Source organism: Pituophis catenifer, unplaced genomic scaffold (assembly GCF_029215685.1).
Source record: "Pituophis catenifer annectens isolate HBS135680 unplaced genomic scaffold, rPitCat1.0.hap2 SCAF_10, whole genome shotgun sequence".
NCBI lineage: Eukaryota > Metazoa > Chordata > Lepidosauria > Squamata > Colubridae > Pituophis > Pituophis catenifer.
In genome coordinates this window covers 12,687,018-12,706,202 of record NW_027256890.1, presented here as the reverse complement: position 1 = coordinate 12,706,202, position 19,185 = coordinate 12,687,018, and the positions used below count along the sequence as shown (strand labels likewise).

At 45.1% G+C, this 19,185-nt stretch overlaps 1 protein-coding gene across 1 annotated transcript in view; it reads right to left on the bottom strand.

The window, feature by feature from the left end:
• The window catches only part of CIT (citron rho-interacting serine/threonine kinase), a 108,520-nt gene extending 89,335 nt beyond the window's left edge, over positions 1 to 19,185 (bottom strand). Inside the window, 8 exon segments of the mRNA XM_070950566.1 lie at positions 1,684 to 1,837; positions 3,773 to 3,973; positions 9,571 to 9,664; positions 11,330 to 11,472; positions 13,817 to 13,915; positions 15,573 to 15,748; positions 17,248 to 17,389; positions 19,090 to 19,185. Coding sequence (XP_070806667.1) covers positions 1,684 to 1,837; positions 3,773 to 3,973; positions 9,571 to 9,664; positions 11,330 to 11,472; positions 13,817 to 13,915; positions 15,573 to 15,748; positions 17,248 to 17,389; positions 19,090 to 19,185 — 1,105 coding nt within the window.

Sequence of the window (19,185 nt, the reverse complement as noted above, 5' to 3'; positions counted from 1 at the left end):
GGAAAGGAAAAGAGAAGAAAAGAAAAGAAAAGAAAAAGGAAAGGAAAGGAAAGGAAAGGAAGAAAAGAGAAAGGAAAGGAAGAAAAGAGAAAGGAAAGGAAAGGAAAGGAAAGGAAGAAAAGAGAAAGGAAAGGAAAGGAAAGGAAGAAAAGAGAAAGGAAAGGGAAGGGAAGGGAAGGAAAGCGAAAAGGAAAGGAAAGGAAAGGAAAGGAAAGGAAAGGAAAGGAAAGGAAAGGAAAGGAAAGGAAAGGAAAGGAAAGGAAAGGAAGAAAAGAGAAAGGAAAAGAAAGGAAAGGAAAAGAAAAGGAAAGGAAAAGGAAAGGAAAAGAAAAGAAAAGGGAAAAGGAAAGGAAAAGAAAAGAAAAAGGAAAGGAAAAGGAAAGGGAAAAGGAAAGGAAAAGGAAAAGGAAAAGGAAAGGAAGTTGTATGTGTTATATAGTAATTCGTTTATAGCTACTTCTCACATCTGTAATGGGGGGTGGGGCGTGACTGGGAATGAAAATTATGATTTTCATAATTTACAGAGATTTACATCCATGCCAACATCTTTCTCATCTCTATATAGGAATAGGCTCTGGAATAAACCCCCGTTAACCAATCATGCAGGAAACACCCCCACTTCCTTTCGAACCAAAGGAACGCAACCTATCACCCCCATATAAAGTGATAAATATCAAATGATCTGGAATAGAAAATAGCAAATTTATCCTTCCGGGCTTAAATGCTTCATTAAACAGAAAACCCCACCTAAAGACAAAAACAGCCTGAAACGGATCAGCCCGTTTCGTTTCCCGCAGGCAGAAATGCGAAGCTTTGTTTTTAATCGATCATCGTTTCGCCACAACTTTGTGGAAGGTCGTCTTAATCAGGGCGAGTTCTTTTTTAAACATTGATCTCCAAGTCGAACAGCGTTTAAAAGATACTGAGCTTATCAGCTGGAGAGGGTTCGAGACCCGAGCGGCACGTAATGGGCGAGTTCCCGTTCCTCGCTCCAGCTCCTGCCCACCTAGCAGTTCGAAAGCATGCAACTGCGAGTAGATAAACAGGAAGTTGTGGCCTGTCGGCCAGAGGCCCCTCCGGCAGCCGAATCAGATGAGGAGGCGGAGTGGGAATCAGGGCCAGCATCAAGGCAACCTGGGACCTCCGTGGGGGAAGAGGGAATGGAGCTGGCAAAGAGAGAGAGAGAGACAGAGGCGGAGCCTGGGCCGTCCATCAGCCCTCAGATGGAGAGTCAACAGCCTCCAGGTCTGGAGGTGGCTGATGAGGAAGAGGAGGAACAGCTGGGTCCAGTGCCTGACGCACGGATGCGCAGAGGAGAGGAGAGCAGTGGAAATCTATGGGCTGGTCCTTGGGACTGAAATTGTCTTCGGACAACGCTGGCTCCCTCGGCCAAGAAACAGACACGAGCACCAGTTGGTATCTTTTCAGTCCGGATCTTGTGAACCGGCAGTAGCAACAGCAGGAGACTCCGCCCACCCGCCCAGACATCGTCACAGACACTCTGTGCATGCTCAGAAGCTTCTGCGCAAAGGTAAATGGAACCCACCCCTGACAAGCACTAATGCCCTAGTCGCAAACATTTACCTCCGAAGGAAGTTGTCCACCGCTTCAATACAAATGCTTTGGGACCACAGGATCCCACGGATCAAGGGCTTACAGGACAGGTGAGGGGCTGTCACTCACCGTTACGGATGGCATTCCAGTCAACGCTGGCAAAGAACGGGTGGCAGCACAGGCCTTGGTAATCCAAGCGTTCTTTCGGCCCACACAATAAACTCTGCAGCAGATCGAGACATTCGTGGCTGACCTTGACGTCCTCCGGGAATTTTAGGAACCTCTGCATTTGAAACAAGAAAATACATCTCACTCGGAAGGGTAAGCGAGGGAAAATTCTCAACGCTTCCAAATTCAAAGCAAAAAAAAAACAAAAAAAACACCTTCCTCTAGATTCCTTGTTGGTGGCATCACCAGGTCATTTTGGAAGCTGAATTAACTTTCGTAACGAAACCTCCACATTTTTTTCTGACTTAAAAGAGGATGTTTTATCAGGACTGTATCGAGACTTCGTTGCTGCTAATAATACATCCATTGGCGGCATTTAAAAGTTTTGGGCGGAAGAGAAAAAAAATCCAAGAAAGCTTTGAGAAGCTGGCTTTGATCCCGGTCCTGGAGTTTGAAGCTTTATGACTTCTTCTAGAACCCCTGTTTCGTTTCGTTTGATTTTATTTATTTATTTTTAAATAAGGTTATTTTACAGGTGGTCCTCGACTTACAACAGTTCATTTAGTGACCATTTGAAGTTACAAGGGCATTGAAAAAAGTGAGGACCGTTTTTCACATTTAAGACTGTTTTTGTCCCTGCTCGTCCAACAATCTTAGTAGCTGGCTGTATTTGTGCCTGCTCATCCAACAATCTTAGTAGTTGGATGTTTTTGTCCCTGCTCGTCCAACAATCTTAGTAGCTGGCTGTTTTTGTGCCTGCTCGTCCAACAATCTTAGTAGCTGGCTGTTTTTGTGCCTGCTCGTCCAACAATCTTAGTAGCTGGCTGTTTTTGTGCCTGCTCGTCCAACAATCTTAGTAGCTGGCTGTATTTGTGCCTGCTCATCCAACAATCTTAGTAGCAAAAACAGCCGGGGAAGTTATTGAAGCCTGGGAAACAGGCCCCTCATTGGTCAATAGGCATGTTGATTTACCACCAGCCTATCAAGTACTTAGGAGGCTGGGGCTTGGCAGCACAAGCAAACGACAGCCAATGACTTAAAAGCCGGCCATTCACACACTCCAATCAGCATCTAAAAAGCCACATACACCAGGCACCGTATATATACCACATACAGACCATTTATGACCTATGGCCATGTTTTCTAAACTCAGACACTTGGCAACTGGCTCCTCCCCCTACCAGGAACCTCCTGCCTGTGTGATCGTTGTCCTCTCCCTCACCGTCCCCTCCTGTCTCTCGTCCCCCTCCCTATATCCATCCTCCTCAGCCCCTCAGCCACCTCCCAAAAGCCCCTAGCCCCCACGCCCCTTCCCCACCAGGATCATGAACTCAAAGAAGTTTGGTCAGCAAGGGGTCGATGCTTGGCTGGCCAGCCTGGGCCCTGTTGCCCCCTCTTCCGTCACCCTCCTCGGCCGCGATCTCCCTACGGGCCCAACCACTGAAGTAGTAGGACAAACTTTACGTGCATCATACATTGTCAAAACCAAATAGCTCCACTTAGAGAAGCTAAGTGTGGTAGCCTGTCGGCCACCAGCCTCTCCAACAGCCAAATCAGAGGTGGAGGAGGGGTGGCCTTGGGAGTCAGGGCCAGCATCAAGGCAACCTGAGAGCTCCGAGGGTGGAAGAGGGAATGGAGTTGGCAGAAAGAGAGACAGAGGCGGAGCCTGGGCATCCGTCAGCCCTCAGATGGAGAGTCAACAGCCCCCAGGTCTGGAGGTGGCTGATGAGGAGGAGGAGGAACAGCTGGGTCCACTGCCTGACGTGCGGATGCACAGAAGAGAGGAGAGCAGTGGAAATCTATGGGCCGGTCCTTGGGACAGAAGAGCCACCACTGCTAGCTAAGCCTCACAGTAGCTCTGGGGATAAAAGGCAGGGGGCCGAGATGAATAGATGTGGCAGACAACTATTTATCTTCCACCTGGCCGGAGTGAGAAACTTTTTTGCCGTGGCTGCCGGTGCTCCTAATAAAGGAATCTTTGAGTTAACTTCAGAGGGTTGGTCACGTTTGAAGAGCTGGGTCAGAACACTAAGAGAAGCTCCATCGGTACCTGAAAATTCATGACGTTGTTGGACGTTTTCGTTGAGGTCCCTTCGGTAAACGGCGATTTTCCGTAGGTCATTTCATAAGCAACCACCCCTAGGGACCACCAGTCACATTCTGATCCGTAGGAAGCTTTGCCGTTGTTCAAAGCACTCAGGACCTCTGGGGCCATATAGTCAGGAGGGCCAGCGGGCACCTTGGCATCCACCTTAGAACAGAAGGAACCACTGATTATTTCATGTTACTCCCGAGAGCTGAAGTGAACAGGTTAAGACCACGTATGTTTCTATATGCTCACCATAATGTCCCATTAAACACATTACTCACCAGAGGAACTAAGGAGAAGTTAACATAAAGCCTTGGTAAGACCACACCTAGAATCCTGCATCCAGTTTTGGTCACCGCGATATAAAAAAAGATGTTGAGACTCTACAAAGAGTGCAGAGAAGAGCAACTAGGATGATGAAGAGACTGGAGGCTAAAACATACAAAGAACAGTTGCAGGAACTGGGCATGGCTAGTCCAGTGAAGAGAAGGAGACATGATAACAGGGTTCCAATATCTGAGGGGCTACCACAGAGAGGAGGGGATCAAGCTATTTTCCAAAGCACCTGTAGGCCAGACAAGGAATAATGAATGGAAACTGATCAAGGAGAGATTCAACCTGGAAATAAGGAGAAATTTTCTGACAGAAGAGAGAGCAATCCACCCATGGAACAGAAGTTGCCTTCAGAAGTTGTGGGAGCTTCATCACAGGAGGCTTTCAAGAGACTGGACTACCATCTGTCAGAAATGGTGCAGGGTCTGCTTGGACAGGCGGGGGGTTGATCTAGATGACTTACAAAGTCCCTTCCAACTCTGTTATTCTGTTGTTCAGAAGTTGTGGGAGCTTCATCACTGGAAGCTTTCAAGAAGAGACTGGACTGCCATCTGTCAGAAATGGCATAGGATCTCCTGCTTGGATGGGGGAGTCCCTGCCAACTCTGTTGGAATCCGTTAATTCCCAGATCATTCTAAATAAAGGTAATCCCCAATGTATTTTTATAATGGCTATGATCATGATCTATCGCTATGGATGTACGCACACTGAGAGCTTATGCACGGGAGACAAATTCCTTGTGTGTCTAATCACACTTGACCAATAAAGAATTATTCTAATTCTTATGATCATAAATGAGAGCGGAATATTCGTTGTCTCGACACGCGCACTAGTGGCCTGGTAAGGAGCCATGACCCGCAGGTTGGCGGGGGGGGGGGGGGGGAACCCCGGACCTAAACAATACTCCCCGTGAATTAACCACAGTGAAAGGTTAAGGACTACTCCTGACTACAGTCTGGGTAAATATTAAGGCTGTGAAGTTCTTTGCATTCAGAGGGCAAACGTGCAGCGAACCAGATCTCGACTTCCAATTCTGACGCACTGCAGAGCCCGAAGGAATTCTCTCTGACAGCTGCAAAAAAGAAAAGCCATTCCTGGCAGATCATGGTAAACCGGGGCTAAAGGCCCCGGTTTACCATGAGATGTTGGAAGGCCCAAGGAAGTTGCATCGGATTACGTTGTTCAGGGCCAAAAAAAGGATTGCATCTGTAAAGAGGATTTGGTGTATTAACTAATCTGCTTAGTTTAAATTAGCTTTGAATTAAATTAATATCTATCTATCTCTATCTATCTCTATCTCCATCAATATCTATCTATCTATCTATCTCTATATCTATCCAGCTATCCATCTACCCATCCATCCATCCATGTCTATATATCTATATATCTATATTATCTATCTATCTCTCTCTATATATATAAATATATATGTATATAAATATCTATTTATCTATCTCAATATCTATCTCTATCTCTCTATCTCTGTCTGTTTGTCTGTCTGTCTATATATATATATATGTATATCTATCTATCTATCCATCCATATCTATCTATGTAGCTAGCTAGCTAGCTCTATATCTGTTTGTCTGTCTGTCTATATAAATATCTATATCTATGTATATGTATCTATCTATCCATCCATCCATCCATCCCTCTATCCATCCATCCATCTCTATATATCTATGTTTGTCTGTCTGTCTGTCTATCTAAATATCTATGTATCTATGTATATGTATCTATCCATCCATATCTATCTATCTATCTATCTATCTATCTATCTATCTATCTATCTATCTATGTCTGTCTGTCTATCTATCTAAATATCTATGTATATGTATCTATCTATCCATCCATATCTATCTCTAGCTAGCTAGCTAGCTAGCTAGCTCTATATCTGTTTGTTTGTCTGTCTGTCTATATAAATATCTATCTATCTATGTATATGTATCTATCCATCCATCCATCCATCCATCCCTCTATCCATCCATCCCTCTATATGTTTGTCTGTCTATCTAAATATCTATGTACCTATGTATATGTATGTATGTATGTATGTATGTATGTATGTATGTATGTATGTATCTATCTATCTATCTATCTATCTATCTATCTATCTATCTCTATATCTCTCTATCTATGTCTGTCTGTCTATCTATCTAAATATCTATGTCTATCTATCTATCTATCTATCTATCTATCTATCTATCTATCTATCCATCCATCCATCCATCCATCCATCCATCCATCCATCTAAAGCTTTAGCTTTGTCCACTCTTTTTGGAGTGAAGTGCCAGCCTGCTTTCCAAGTGGCAATGAATGATCTTTGGCAGCAGAGATGAGCAACAAAGACGATTAGGGGGTTGGAGGATAAAACGTATGGAGAACAGTTGGTGGAATTGGGGATGTCTATAATGAAAAGAAGGACCAGGGGAGACATGATAGCAGTGTTCCAATATCTCAGGGGCTGCCCCAAAGAAGAGGGAGTCAAGCTATTCTCCAAAGCACCCGAAGGCAGAACAAGAAGCAATCATAATAGCACGGCTCTTCAGAAAGGCGCCCGAACACAAAACGAAGTTAGACTTGAATCGTGCTCATCACGGATGACTGTATTAATTGATTTTCGATTTTAGTATTTATATTGTAAGCCACTTATTCGGTAAGATGCACCGAGTTTCTCTGGGAACGGAGAAGGGTAATAAATAATAAGTACAATCAAATGCTCTCTTCAGGAGAAAATACATTTTGAATTTTGATTTCTGCACAAAAACACATCTCTCGCTGGAGACGTTCTCATTTTAAGAACCTCCCAAGTTTCTTCGGAACACAGTTTCAAAACTCGTTTTCTCTTCCTTCTCTTATCCGCTGTTAGTTAAGTTTAAACAAAATCCCAGCTGGCTGAAGGAAACGCAAAGGAGGCCAAGTAGTATTTTAATTATAATTTTGCATTGTTTTTTTAAAAAAAAATTACTCGAGGTCAGTAGAAAAAGGAAAGCTAGTTTTTAACCAGAACTCATTCAATACGTAAAATTTCTATCTGTTCAATTAGTTTAATCAAGCGGCTTTTCTTACCACAATAAGAGACAAGCAGTTCTAACCATAATCAAACCCACCATTATTTACCGACCGTAACCTCAGCTTCTTCAAATTACTCATTTGATGTTTTTCCTCCAAAATTAGAACGCACATGGTTAAACTCAAAGGCGAGGGCAGAGCTACCCATGATCGGTGTCACCCACATTTTGAGACAGATGTTCCTTCAGGAAGAAGCAGATAATTGAAAAGAACAAATACACACACACACACAAAAAAAAACACTAATAAGAGAAAGGGAAAGAAAGAGTATAGGGGGCTCATTTGCCTGGCTAGGTGGCTCAGTGGCTAAGATGCTGAGCTTGTTGATCAGAAAGGTCGGCAGTTCGGCGGTTCGAATCCCTAGCATAGGTCTCCTGTGTGAGCAGGGGGTCAGACTAGATGACCTCCAAGGTCCCTTCCAACTCTGTTACTGTTACTGTATTGCACCGAACCAAGAAATTCCCAACCTATATATGTGGGATGCTAGGCAGAGGGAGATATTTCCTCTCTCTGGGTACAATGAGAATATATCTGTTGGGAAAAAAAACCTCCGCATTGGCGACAGGAAGGGCATCCGGCCAGTAAATACTCAGCTCCATTCAGTTGCCCAGATTCCACCCTGCAAGGGATTATGGGGTCATTAAAAGAAGATGATATGTCGGATGCTACCTGACTGTAAGACGTGATGGAGTGCAATAGGGAGGTGGATCCCTAGGAGGGAGGGGAGGCATTCTAGAATAGTAAGAGGCAACTCAAAATATCTGGTGTGAGAGAAAGAGGGTTTCCTCCTCAAGAGTTCCCAGAATATATTGTAGATGCAGGTGGTAGAGTCCTCAATCTGGCAAGATTTTGTCTGTTGGTGTGATACAACAACAGCAAAAAAACTCAGCTTGAAAGAATCACGTGTCATTCTTGGATTTCGAGCCTGACACATGGTGGCTGAGGAATCCTGGGAGTTGAAGTCCACACATGGTGGCTGAGCAATTCTGGGAGTTGAAGTCCACACATGATGTGATGTGAATGTATTAAGGAGCTGGATCCTCAAGAGGGAAGATTCCAGAAGAGGAAGAGACAACTCAGCCTGGATATTATGTATGAGAAAGGGGGTGAAGACAGTCCCTCCCCAAGAGTTCACAGAATATACTGTACTCAGTCTGGCAAGATTCTGTCTATAGGTGTGAAACAATAAAGAACTCGGGTTTGGAAAAATCACTATGCGTCATTCTTGGTTTGAGGCCTGATACATGGTAACTGAGGAATCCTGGGAGTTGAAGTCCGCACCTGGAGGCTGAAGAATTCCATTCCATTCCAGAGAAGGAAGAGGCAACGTAGCCCAGATATCAGGTGTGAGAGAAAGAGGGTGAAGACGGCTCCTCCTTAAGAGTTCCCAGAGTATATGCAGATAGTACAACCCTCAATCTGGCAAGATTATATCTATAAGAGTGAAACAATGAACTCAGCTTGGAAGAATCACCACGCGTCACTCTTGATTTTAAGCCTGACAAACTATCATCTATAATCCCCGGCAATGCTGGTTGAGTATCCAGGGGCTGTGATTTAGCATCGTGTTAAGAGTCACTGCCCAAACAATACAGTGTTTGACCGTAGCCATGGCTTAATCGGAGTATCAGGCAGATGCTTGTTTCAAGAAATTTGGATTCTCTCCACAATTGTTTTTATTGGGTATAGTTAAGGGTTTTACATTGGGTGAAACAAAATTGATATTGTATATGATAACAGCAGCAAGATTGTTGATAGGTAAATACTGGAAGAACGAAGCTTTGCCCACTATTGAGGAATGGACTTTGAAGATGGCCAGTTTTGCAGAGATGGCGAAGATTTCAGCATACTTAAAAGATTGTTCACAAGAGACTTATGAATGGGAATGGAAAAAGTGGATAGAATATGTTCAGAACAAATATCAAACTAGGAAGTATCAAATAGCTTTTATTTGAAAATAATGTATTAGAAATATTTTAATGTAATGAAGATAAAAAGAGAAATTATAAGGGGGAGGGAGGGGTTCAAGTTTTATACAAGTTTTATACTAAGGGGGGTTTTGTATCGGATATGAGTATATTGTGTGGAAGTCTGGAGGGAGGGGAGGGTTAGGGAGGGTTAGGGAGGTTGGGAAGTTTGGGGTGGGTGGTGGGGGGGGGGGAAAAGGGGTGAAAATGTAATTGTAAAACTTTTGCAATAAAAAAAAAAAAAAGAAAGAAATTTGGCCCCGTCGCTTTTCCCCGAGATCGTCACCCGTCATCTGTGTAACTCTGTGATACAAATTGCAATGGAGGGCACTATCCGAGATTAAACGTCAATCTTTAATTTCCCCGTTTCAAAAAAATATTTATTACCGTTTTATCCACTGTCATTTTGGCAGCAGACCCAAAATCCACCAACTTGATATGCCCTGTTCTGTCAATGAGCATATTCTCTGGCTTAACATCTCTGTAAAGGAATAAAGAGGGTAAAGCAGGAATCAATAAAACTCTCTTACTGAAATTAAAATCGCTTGCCCCATCACGCTGCTGAAACCATTACAAGGCTAAGTAATTTTTTTTTTTTTTTTTTTTTAAAAAGAGGCTTCCTAATCTTCAGAACAATTTCCTACTACATTTTATCAGAAGCCAGCTGGGTTCGTACAACCGTAACCATATTAAAAACTTAGTTCTATGTGTAAACTAAATCAGAAGTACTGTATTTTTCGGACTATTAAGACACACTTTTTTGTCTCCCAAAAGGGGGTGAAAATGTCTTTGCGTCTTAAAGACTGAATATTGCCGAAGCTCCGCTGGCCATTTTTTGGCCTCTGCACCCCGTTTTCAGGCCTTTTTCAGGCCCGTTTTTTCAAAAAACGGGCCGAAAAAAGCTTCAAAAACAGGCTGAATAATGCCTCAAAAACCGGCCGAAAAAATGCCTCAAAAAAGGGCCGAAAAAGTCCAAAAAACGGGCCAAAATAAAACCCTAAAAACGGGCCGAAGAAAGCCTAAAAAACAGGCTGAAAAATGCCTCAAAAACAGACCGAAAAATGCCTCAAAAACAGGCCAAAAAAAGCCTTGAAAACGAGCTGAAAAAAGCCCTGAAAACGGGCCGAAAAAAGGCTAGAAAAGGGCCAAAAAAAGGGCCAAAAATGGGGTGCGCGGAGGCCAAAAACTTTTTTTGTTTTGTTTTCCTCTTCTAAATTTAGGTGTATCTTATAGCCAGGGGTGTCTTATAGTCCAAAAAATACGGTATTTATACTCTCCCCAGAATGGTTCGACCCCACCCAAAGGCTAAAAATTGTAAATATGGCTTTTGCATTGTTCATACTTCTTACTCAAACTTTATTCTACCATTCTGGGTCTCCAAAAATGAAGGAATGTGTCATTTTTTAATTTATTTTATATCCCGCCTTATTTTTTACAAATAACTCAAGGCGGTGAATGTTATCTAATACTCCTTCTTCCTCCTGTTTTACCCATAACAACAACCTTTTGAGGTGGGTTGGGCTGAGAGAGAGGGACTGGTCCAAAGTCACCCAGCTGACTTTCATGCCTAAGGCGGGACTAGAACTCACAGACTCCTGGTGACTGGCCCAAAGCCACCAGCTGGCTTTCATGTGTAAGGTGAAACTAGAACTCCCAGACTCCTGGTGATTGGCCCAAAGTCACCAACTGGCTTTCATGCCTAAGGTGGAACTAGAACTCCCAGCCTCCTGCTGATTGGCCCAAAGTCACCAACTGGCTTTCATGCCTAAGGTGGAACTAGAACTCCCAGCCTCCTGCTGATTGGCCCAAAGTCACCAGCTGACTTTCATGCCTAAGGTGGAACTAGAACTCCCAGCCTCCTGCTGATTGGCCCAAAGTCACCAGCTGGCTTTCATGTCTAAGGTGGAACTAGAACTCCCAGCCTCCTGCTGATTGGCCCAAAGTCACCAGCTGGCTTTCATGCCTAAGGTGGAACTAGAACTCCCAGCCTCCTGCTGATTGGCCCAAAGTCACCAGCTGGCTTTCATACCTAAGGCAGGACTAGAATTCACAGTCTCCCGCTTTCTAGCCTGGTGCCTTAACCATTAGCCCAAACTGCTTCTCTGACGTTTGGTTATGTATACAGATGTTAAACTGAAAAACTCACCGATGCACATAACCCATTTGATGGACGCTGTGAATGGCCAAAACTAATTCTGCTAGATAAAACTCTATGGCGCTTTCATCCAGTTGATCTTCGTATCTGTTTAAGAACGAGAGTAGATCTCCTCCCGGCTCATAATCCATAACCTTCACGTCGTAATCAGGCACACATAGCGAGCGGAGTAAAATTTGTGAAGTTAGTTGTATTCAAGACGATGCAGCCTCTTGAAAAATTAAAAAGTACTTTCTGCATTTTTATTACATGTAAATAAAAAGATTTTGATATTGCAAAATCTCCATTCCCATCCCACTCTGGGGCCAGCCAGAAGTTGTATTGGCCAATTCTCCAAACTGCTCAAACTTTCCGCTACCGGTTCTCCAGACTGCTCAGAACCTGCTGGATTTCACCTCTGGTCTATTACCTGGAACCGTGACACATACATACGTGTGTGTACACACACACAATTTGACTCAACACAAGTGAAAGCCAAAGTAACTACTTTGTGGCTCGGCGTGCAATCGATTCGATATCCATCACGATTCAGGAAAACGTGGGGTTCATCAGAATCATAGTTCTAGTTTTTAATACACGGATGAAAATTGTGTGGTGTTTTTTTTTTTAACATTGGAAAGGCCGCGAACCCCCTCGCCCAGCGCCTCCGCAGGTGAAAAATTCCACACTGCCGGTAAAACACAAAACCAAAAGTTTGATTCTGCCTGAAAAGATCCTTTCCAAGAATTTTTTTTTTCCCCCTAGAACTGGTAATTTCATCTATTGTGATACATGCATAGGGAATTGCATTGCATAATGAGAATTTGTATTTACTCTTACTCTTTTTTGCTCTCCGTCTAAGGTTGCAACCTCTGTAACAAAGGGAGGAATATACACACAAATATACATTTTTTTTTTTTTGCTTTTGAGGTAGTCTTGGCTCTTAGCGACTGCCTGGACAAGTCCCTGCAGTTTCCTTGGCAACATTTTTGGAAATGGATTGCCCTCGCCTGCTACCTCCTACGCGGAGAGAGAGAGGGACTGGCCCAAAGTCACCCAGCTGGCTTTGTGCTTAAGGCAGGACTAGAACTCACAGTCTCCTGGTTTCCAGCCTTAACCACTATATCACATTTCCTGAAGTAGGTAGGTAGGTGGATAAGATGACGCTGATACATATACACCTCTATTTTTCCTTCTAACGCACTTAAAAAGTTTTCTCCACTCGTTACAGGTAGTCCTTGAGTGGTGCGGCGGCCTAGAGGTGGACCTCTCGCCTCAAACTCAAGAGGCTGTGAGATCGATCCTAGGTAGAGGCAGATATTTCTCTTTCTGGGCACCATGAGAATATATCTGCCGGAAAAAAACTCCGCACTGGCAACAAGAAAGGCATCTGGCCAGTAAAACACTCAGCTCCATTCAGTTGCCCAGTCTCCACCCCTCAAGGGATTATGGGATCGTTAAAAAGATGATGATGACGATTACAGGTAGACCTCGATTTACAACAGTTCGTTTAGTGACCGTTCGAAGTTACGACAGCCCCGAAAACAAGGACTTAGGACCGTTTTTCACACATACAACCGCAGCACCCCTTGTCAACTGGCCTGTATTTATGACGGTGGCTGTGTACCCAGGGTCACGTGAGATCACTTTTTCCAATCTTCTGATAATCCCAAATCAAGAGAGAAGCCTGATTCACTTCACAACCGTGTGACTAACTGAACCACCGTGGTGATTCACTTAACAACCCGGGACAAGAAAAGTCGTAAAATGAGGCACACTCGCTCAACGAACGTCTCCCTCAGCAACGTAAAATTCTGGGCTCAGTTGGGATCGTACGCCGAGCGTTACACTTTGTACTTTTTAAAGTACTCAATGCTATCGTGAGGTCGTCATTAATCTACACAAGGCCATTCATTGGCCACGGGAGAAACGTTGGTACGTATAACCAACACAAGCCTGAAAGATTTCGAATAGCACCTTTTCCAAAAAAAGAAAGAAAAAAAAAAAACTAGCACGTAACAAGTTTTAAAGATGGACGTATTTGAAATATGCAGATGATCTGCTCTTCGTGCTTCATAAACTCTCACCTTCAGTTTAATATCTATGCTAATTTCCTTCTAGAAACTGCTCCGAAGCCAGCATAGCACAACTCAGCTAAGTCAGTGGTGGGCTATTGCCGGTTCAGACCGGTTCGGGCGAATCGGTAGTTCCGACCATCAGCTGGCCCCGCCCATCCCCACCCGCCTTATCCTGTCCTGTATTTCCTTCTTTCTGGCTCCGCCGATTCGCGCAGCACAGCTGATTTCCGTGCTTCCGCTGTTCTACTTAACCAGGCTGCCTTAGAAGGTAAACAGCTGAGCTTCAACTGGTTGTATTTTGAATGCTGCAGTGTAAACGTGTTAGGCTTAAACCGGTTGCAGCCCACCACTGAGCTCGGTCTAACTTACATGCCTAAACCCTACAAAGCCACAATGAGTTTGCAAACCTTACAAACCTTACCAAGTAAAGATTCTTTTGATCCTGGAATGCATAGTGAAGACGAGGAATCCAAGGACTGGCATTCTGGGAGAGTATATTTCTCTCTTCCTCAAAGAAGACCTAAACCATTTTTTTTTTTTAAAAGAACAAAATCATTAAATTCATCAAGGGTCCGGGGGAGGAGGGGGAAACATGGATATAATTTTGAATTTTGGAGTTTGCATCAGAAACAATCCTGCAGATCACAAGCTAGAGATGGTTTAGGGCTAATATTCCATTTGGGGATGCAGTGGCTCAGTGGCTAAGACGCTGAGCTTGTCGATCGAAAGGTCGGCAGTTCAGCAGTTCGAATCCCAAGTGCCGCGTAACGGGGTGAGCTCCCGTGACTTGTCCCAGCTTCTGCCAACCTAGCAGTTTGAAAGCAGGTAAAAAATGCAAGTAGAAAAATAGGGACCACCTTTGGTGGGAAGGGAACAGCGTTCCGTGCGCCTTTGGCGTTGAGTCATGCCGGCCACAGGACCACAGAGACGCCTTCGGACAGTGCTGGCTCTCCGGCTTTGAAACGGAGATGAGCACTGCTCCCTAGAGTCGGGAACGACTAGCACAGATGTGCGAGGGGAACCTTTACCTTTACTAATATTCCATTTAAAGAGCTCTCAATTTTCCAACTGATTAAAAACAAAGTTTCTAGCCCCTGCGAGTGTAAGAGATTTGAGAGTTTGCTACTACCGTGTTTCCCCAAAAATAAGACCCTGCCTTATATTTTTTTTTTGAACCCTGAAATAAGCGCTTGGCCTTATTGCCATGCGCTCAAAAGCCTTGATTGGGCTTATTATCAGGGGATGTCTTATTTTGGGGGAAATGGGGTAACACGGCTAAATACACTCCTCAGTCCTAACAAAAGGGTTTTGTCCCTTTTGGAAGGATTTGTGTTGTGGTCCGCCCGCAGTCTGCAGAGCTGGCAGCGGAGTTGGACAGTGATGAGGCTGAGGAAGAACAGGGGCCAGTCCTGGAGGCTGGGGAAGGCGCGGATGAGGGCTCTGCGTCGGAGGCAGAGATGGGGCCAGGGCCATCGGGGAGTGATGTGCGGACTCCGGAGCCTCCAGAGGCTGACAGTAGAGAGGCAGAGGAACAGGAGGAGCCTGTTCCTAGTGCACATATGAAAAGAGCTGATAAAGCAGAGAGGACGACTCAGGAGTAAGGCCAAGAGATGACTGGCCCCTCCCATAAGGCTTAAAAGACCAGCAACGGCTCTTGGCCTCTTTGCCGGAAAACAACGTTGATAGTCTTGCTGCACTTATCTCTTATCAGCGTCTTCTGCTTTTGAGCGAAGCCTTTGGCAGTTTGCCTAATTCTACCAAGGTTGGTGATTAGACTGAAGAATTTGTGTTATGAAGAATTTGCTTTAATTTAGTTTGGACTACGCTGAGAATGAGTTAATTCTCAGCTGTTCTAATAAAGTCTGTTTGTTTTGGAGCTGTTTGCGTCGATTACTACCTACTTGGGTTACAAGAGTTTGGAAAATCAGGACACATACAGAAGCCTTGGGCTGCATTGACACAATGCAACTTTTGCCAGAGTGTCGCAGCTGATTGCCTCCCCCTCCCCTCAATCCTCCCTTCTGTCCTAGAAGGACAGAATAGAACATTTTATATCAAGCCCGTCTGTACTTTTGACAGGTACCCTAGGGAGACGCCAAGGACTGGATTTGCAAATTTCCTGCAACGGCTATTAAACCTCTGCGGTTAGAAAATCCTCCCACCGAACAGGGGCGTACCTCCTCTTTTGCCAGCAGTGCCTCCTTGCTCATCACCTTCATGGCGTAAATGTCACCGGTCGCCTTCTCTTTCACCACCTGGACGTCGGCAAAACGGCCGCATCCTATCGGAGTCCGGATTTCAAAATCTTTCAGGCTGGGTTGAAGTTCCCGGAACTCCGTTATTGAATCTGAATCTGCAGATCAGGAAGGCAGGGGAAGTGTGGGGGGGGGGAGGGGGGGAGAGAAGGAGCAAGCCATCACATAAGTGTTTCTTGACTTCGACAGCTCTAAGATGCGTGGACTTCAATTCCCAGAATTCCCCAGCTAGCAGAGGCTGAGAAAGACTGCATTCGTTGCCTGGGTTGAATTTTACCGAATCAATCCTGTTTTCACCCGTAGTACTGCTTTTATATCCTCTATGTCAGGGGTATCAAACTGAAGGTCCGGGGCCCGGATCTGGGCCACGGGGTGCTTAGATGCTTAGTGGCACCGCAGGCCAGGTGCCACTCTGGAAACGGTGAAGAACCGGTCCGCCTCTGCCAGAGAAAACGGAGCCCAGGAGGGCCACACTTTTCTCTGGCAGAGGGCTAGCAAAACAAATTAAGTACACAACAAAAGGAGAAATGTTTCCCCTTTTGCATTTAAGCACCCAGGAAGGGACAGGAAAGGAGAAAAGGAAAAGAGGAAAAACAAAGAAAAAGATAGGAAGAGAGTAGGGAAGGTAAAAGAAGGGAAGAGGGGAAGGAAGAAGAAAGGAGAATGAAGAGGGAGGGAGGGAGGGAGGGAGGGAGGGAGGAAGGAAGGAGGGAGGGAGGGATGGATGAAGAGAGGAGAAAAATTGAAAAAAATAAAGAGAAAATAAGACAAAGGAAAGAAGGAGGGAGGGAGGGAGGAAGGGAGGGAGGGAGGGAGGAAGGAAGGAAGGAAGGAAGGAGGGAGGGAAGGAAGGATGGATGAAGAGAGGAGAAAAATTGAAAAAAATAAAGAGAAAATAAGACAAAGGAAAGAGGGAGGGAGGGAGGGAGGGAGGGAGGGAGAGAGGGAGGAAGGAAGGAAGGAAGGAAGGAAGGAAGGAAGGAAGGAAGGAAGGAAAGAAGGATTAAGAGAGGAGAAAAATTGAAAGAAATAAAAATAAGACAAAGGAAGGAAGGAGGAAGGAAGGAGGAAGGAAGGAAGGATTAAGAGAGGAGAAAAACTGAAAGAAATAAAGAGAAAATAAGACAAAGGAAGGAAGGAAGGATTAAGAGAGGAGAAAAATTGAAAGAAATAAAAATAAGACAAAGGAAGGAGGAAGGAAGGAAGGAAGGAAGGAAGGAAGGAAGGAAGGAAGGAAGGAAGGAAGGAAGGTAGGTTATAATGAGAGGGAGAAAGGGTCTGAGGGAAGTCCTGTTTTAGCACTTGGCCACCACAGGTACCCCCGACACGAGTGACATCGAGCTGGCCACGTCCACCCCGGCTCCCCGAGGTCAACCACAGCCTTGATGTGGCCCTCCATGAAATAAGCTACTAATCAGCTTATCAAATCGTAGTAGGAAACAAATAAAACCAATATAAATTGAAAGATACAAGCAACCTGGTTATAGTCATTAAGCGGGAAGAGAGAGATACTAGTAAGGAAGAGAAGAAGAATAGTTAATACAGTCTCGGTAAAGGATTTGACAGAAGCTCTTAAGAGGAAGTGAACAAGACATACGCTTCTTGAAAAAATTGCCCGCGTGTTTGGTTTCCATCCGCAGAGGACTTCTGCCTTCCTCATACAGCACCATAAGGGAGTCGAGAATGCCTTCTCTTGAGAACGGAGACATCTGCTGTTGTGCCAGGGACGGGAACTTCCCCTGAAAACAAAAACAGCTCTTAGTGAAACAGGAACAGAAGAGTCGTATTTATACCACAATTCATAAACGGTCCTATTTTAGGAACGTGTTATGCAGTACACCGGGTCACTGCAGGGGTATATAATAGCCAGGGGTGGAGCTCTGGGGGTTCGCAGGGGTTCGGCAGAACCTCTAGCTAAGATTCTGTGCAGTTCGGAAAACCCCCAAATCCCACTCCCAGCTGGCCCCACCCACCACGCCCGGCCTCTCCCAGGAGTCCCCACGCGGCTGTTTTGGATACAGGTAAGTAAGGAGCGCGTGCGGAGGCTCGGGGAGGGTGAAAAACGGACCTACCAGAAGTTCGGGAAGGCCAGTTTCCGGCCTCCAAAGGGCCTCCGGAGCCTGGGGAGGCCGTTTTCACCCTCCTGGAGGCTCGACAAAAGCCTCCGGAGCCCAGGGAGGGCAAAAACACCCTCCCCGAGCTATGGTGTAGGAGGCCGACTAGGCCACACCCACCATGGCCACACCCACCCAGCAACTGGGCAGAGAACCCCTTGCTAAAATTTTTGAAGCCCCACCCCTGATAGGCAATTTCTTTTTCACTTTTACAGGAAAATTTTGGGATCTACGGGAAAATTTACAGGAAAATTTGGGGAAGGGGAAGGGAAGGGAGCAAGGGATGGAAAACGCATCCCGATGCCCAATCTGCAATTCCAATGTAGGCATCGGACGTCAAGGTGCCACTAGGTAAGGGCAGGCGCTGTGCTGCGAGGTCACCCCGACCGGGTTGTTGCCTTGACGCCTTCTCGGATATGCGGCTTGCTGCTGAACTACAACTCCCATCCTCCTTCCCACGGGGAGTGTTGTGGTCCGTCAGCAGCCTGCGGAGCTGGCAGCTCCGAAACAAAGGCACTTTGGGGGCCTTTTGCAGGAAAGCAACGTTGCTAACTCTGTTTCCAGTCGGCATCTCTTGTTTGTTTCTGAACTCCGTGGGGCTTTGCCAAGAAAGGCCTTTGGCAGGGTGTCAAAGAAGATAAAGGTTGGTGATTATCCCGAAGGACCTCTTCCGAAGGACTTGTTTTGCAACTAATTGGGACTCAGCAGGGAATGAACGTAATTCTCAGCTGTTACACTAAAATAGGTTTGTTTGGGACTAATTGTGTCTTGTAATGACTCAGTAAGCCTAAGTCACAACATAATAGTCTAATTCGAAACCAAATAGCGGAGTTTTTTTTTAAGCAGGGTTAGTTTTTACCGACGCCTGAGTGCCTAGGTCAAAGCCAATTGGGTTGTTTTTTTTGTTTTTTTTTTAATTTGATTTATATGCCGCCCTTCTCCGGAGACTCAGGGCGGCTTACAATGCGCTAAGCAATAGCCTTCATCCTTTTTGTATATTTTTATACAAAGTCAGCTTATTGCCCCCACAAACTGGGTCCTCAATTTACGTACCTTAGAAAGGATGGAAGGCTGAGTCAACCTTGAGCCTGGTGAGATTCGAACTTACAGTAATTGCAGACAGCTGGTGTTAATCACAATGCTATCAGTCTGCTGAGCCACCAGGCCCTTGAAACAATAAGGAATTATGTTCAAGCCAGAGGTCGGAAAGATGTTCCACGACTGCATTAACTTGTCAGCCAACGGAACAGCCTGCCACATGAAGTGGTGAGTCGGACTCAAAGATAGGCAGGTCGAATAGGAAACCAATTCACAAGCAAAGTTACCTGAAGCAGCAGGTTAAGGTGAGAAGCCCGGCTGGCAATAGAGTCCATTGTGCCCAGTTCTGCTGGGTGGGGTGTTGCATATTTAAATTTTAGCAT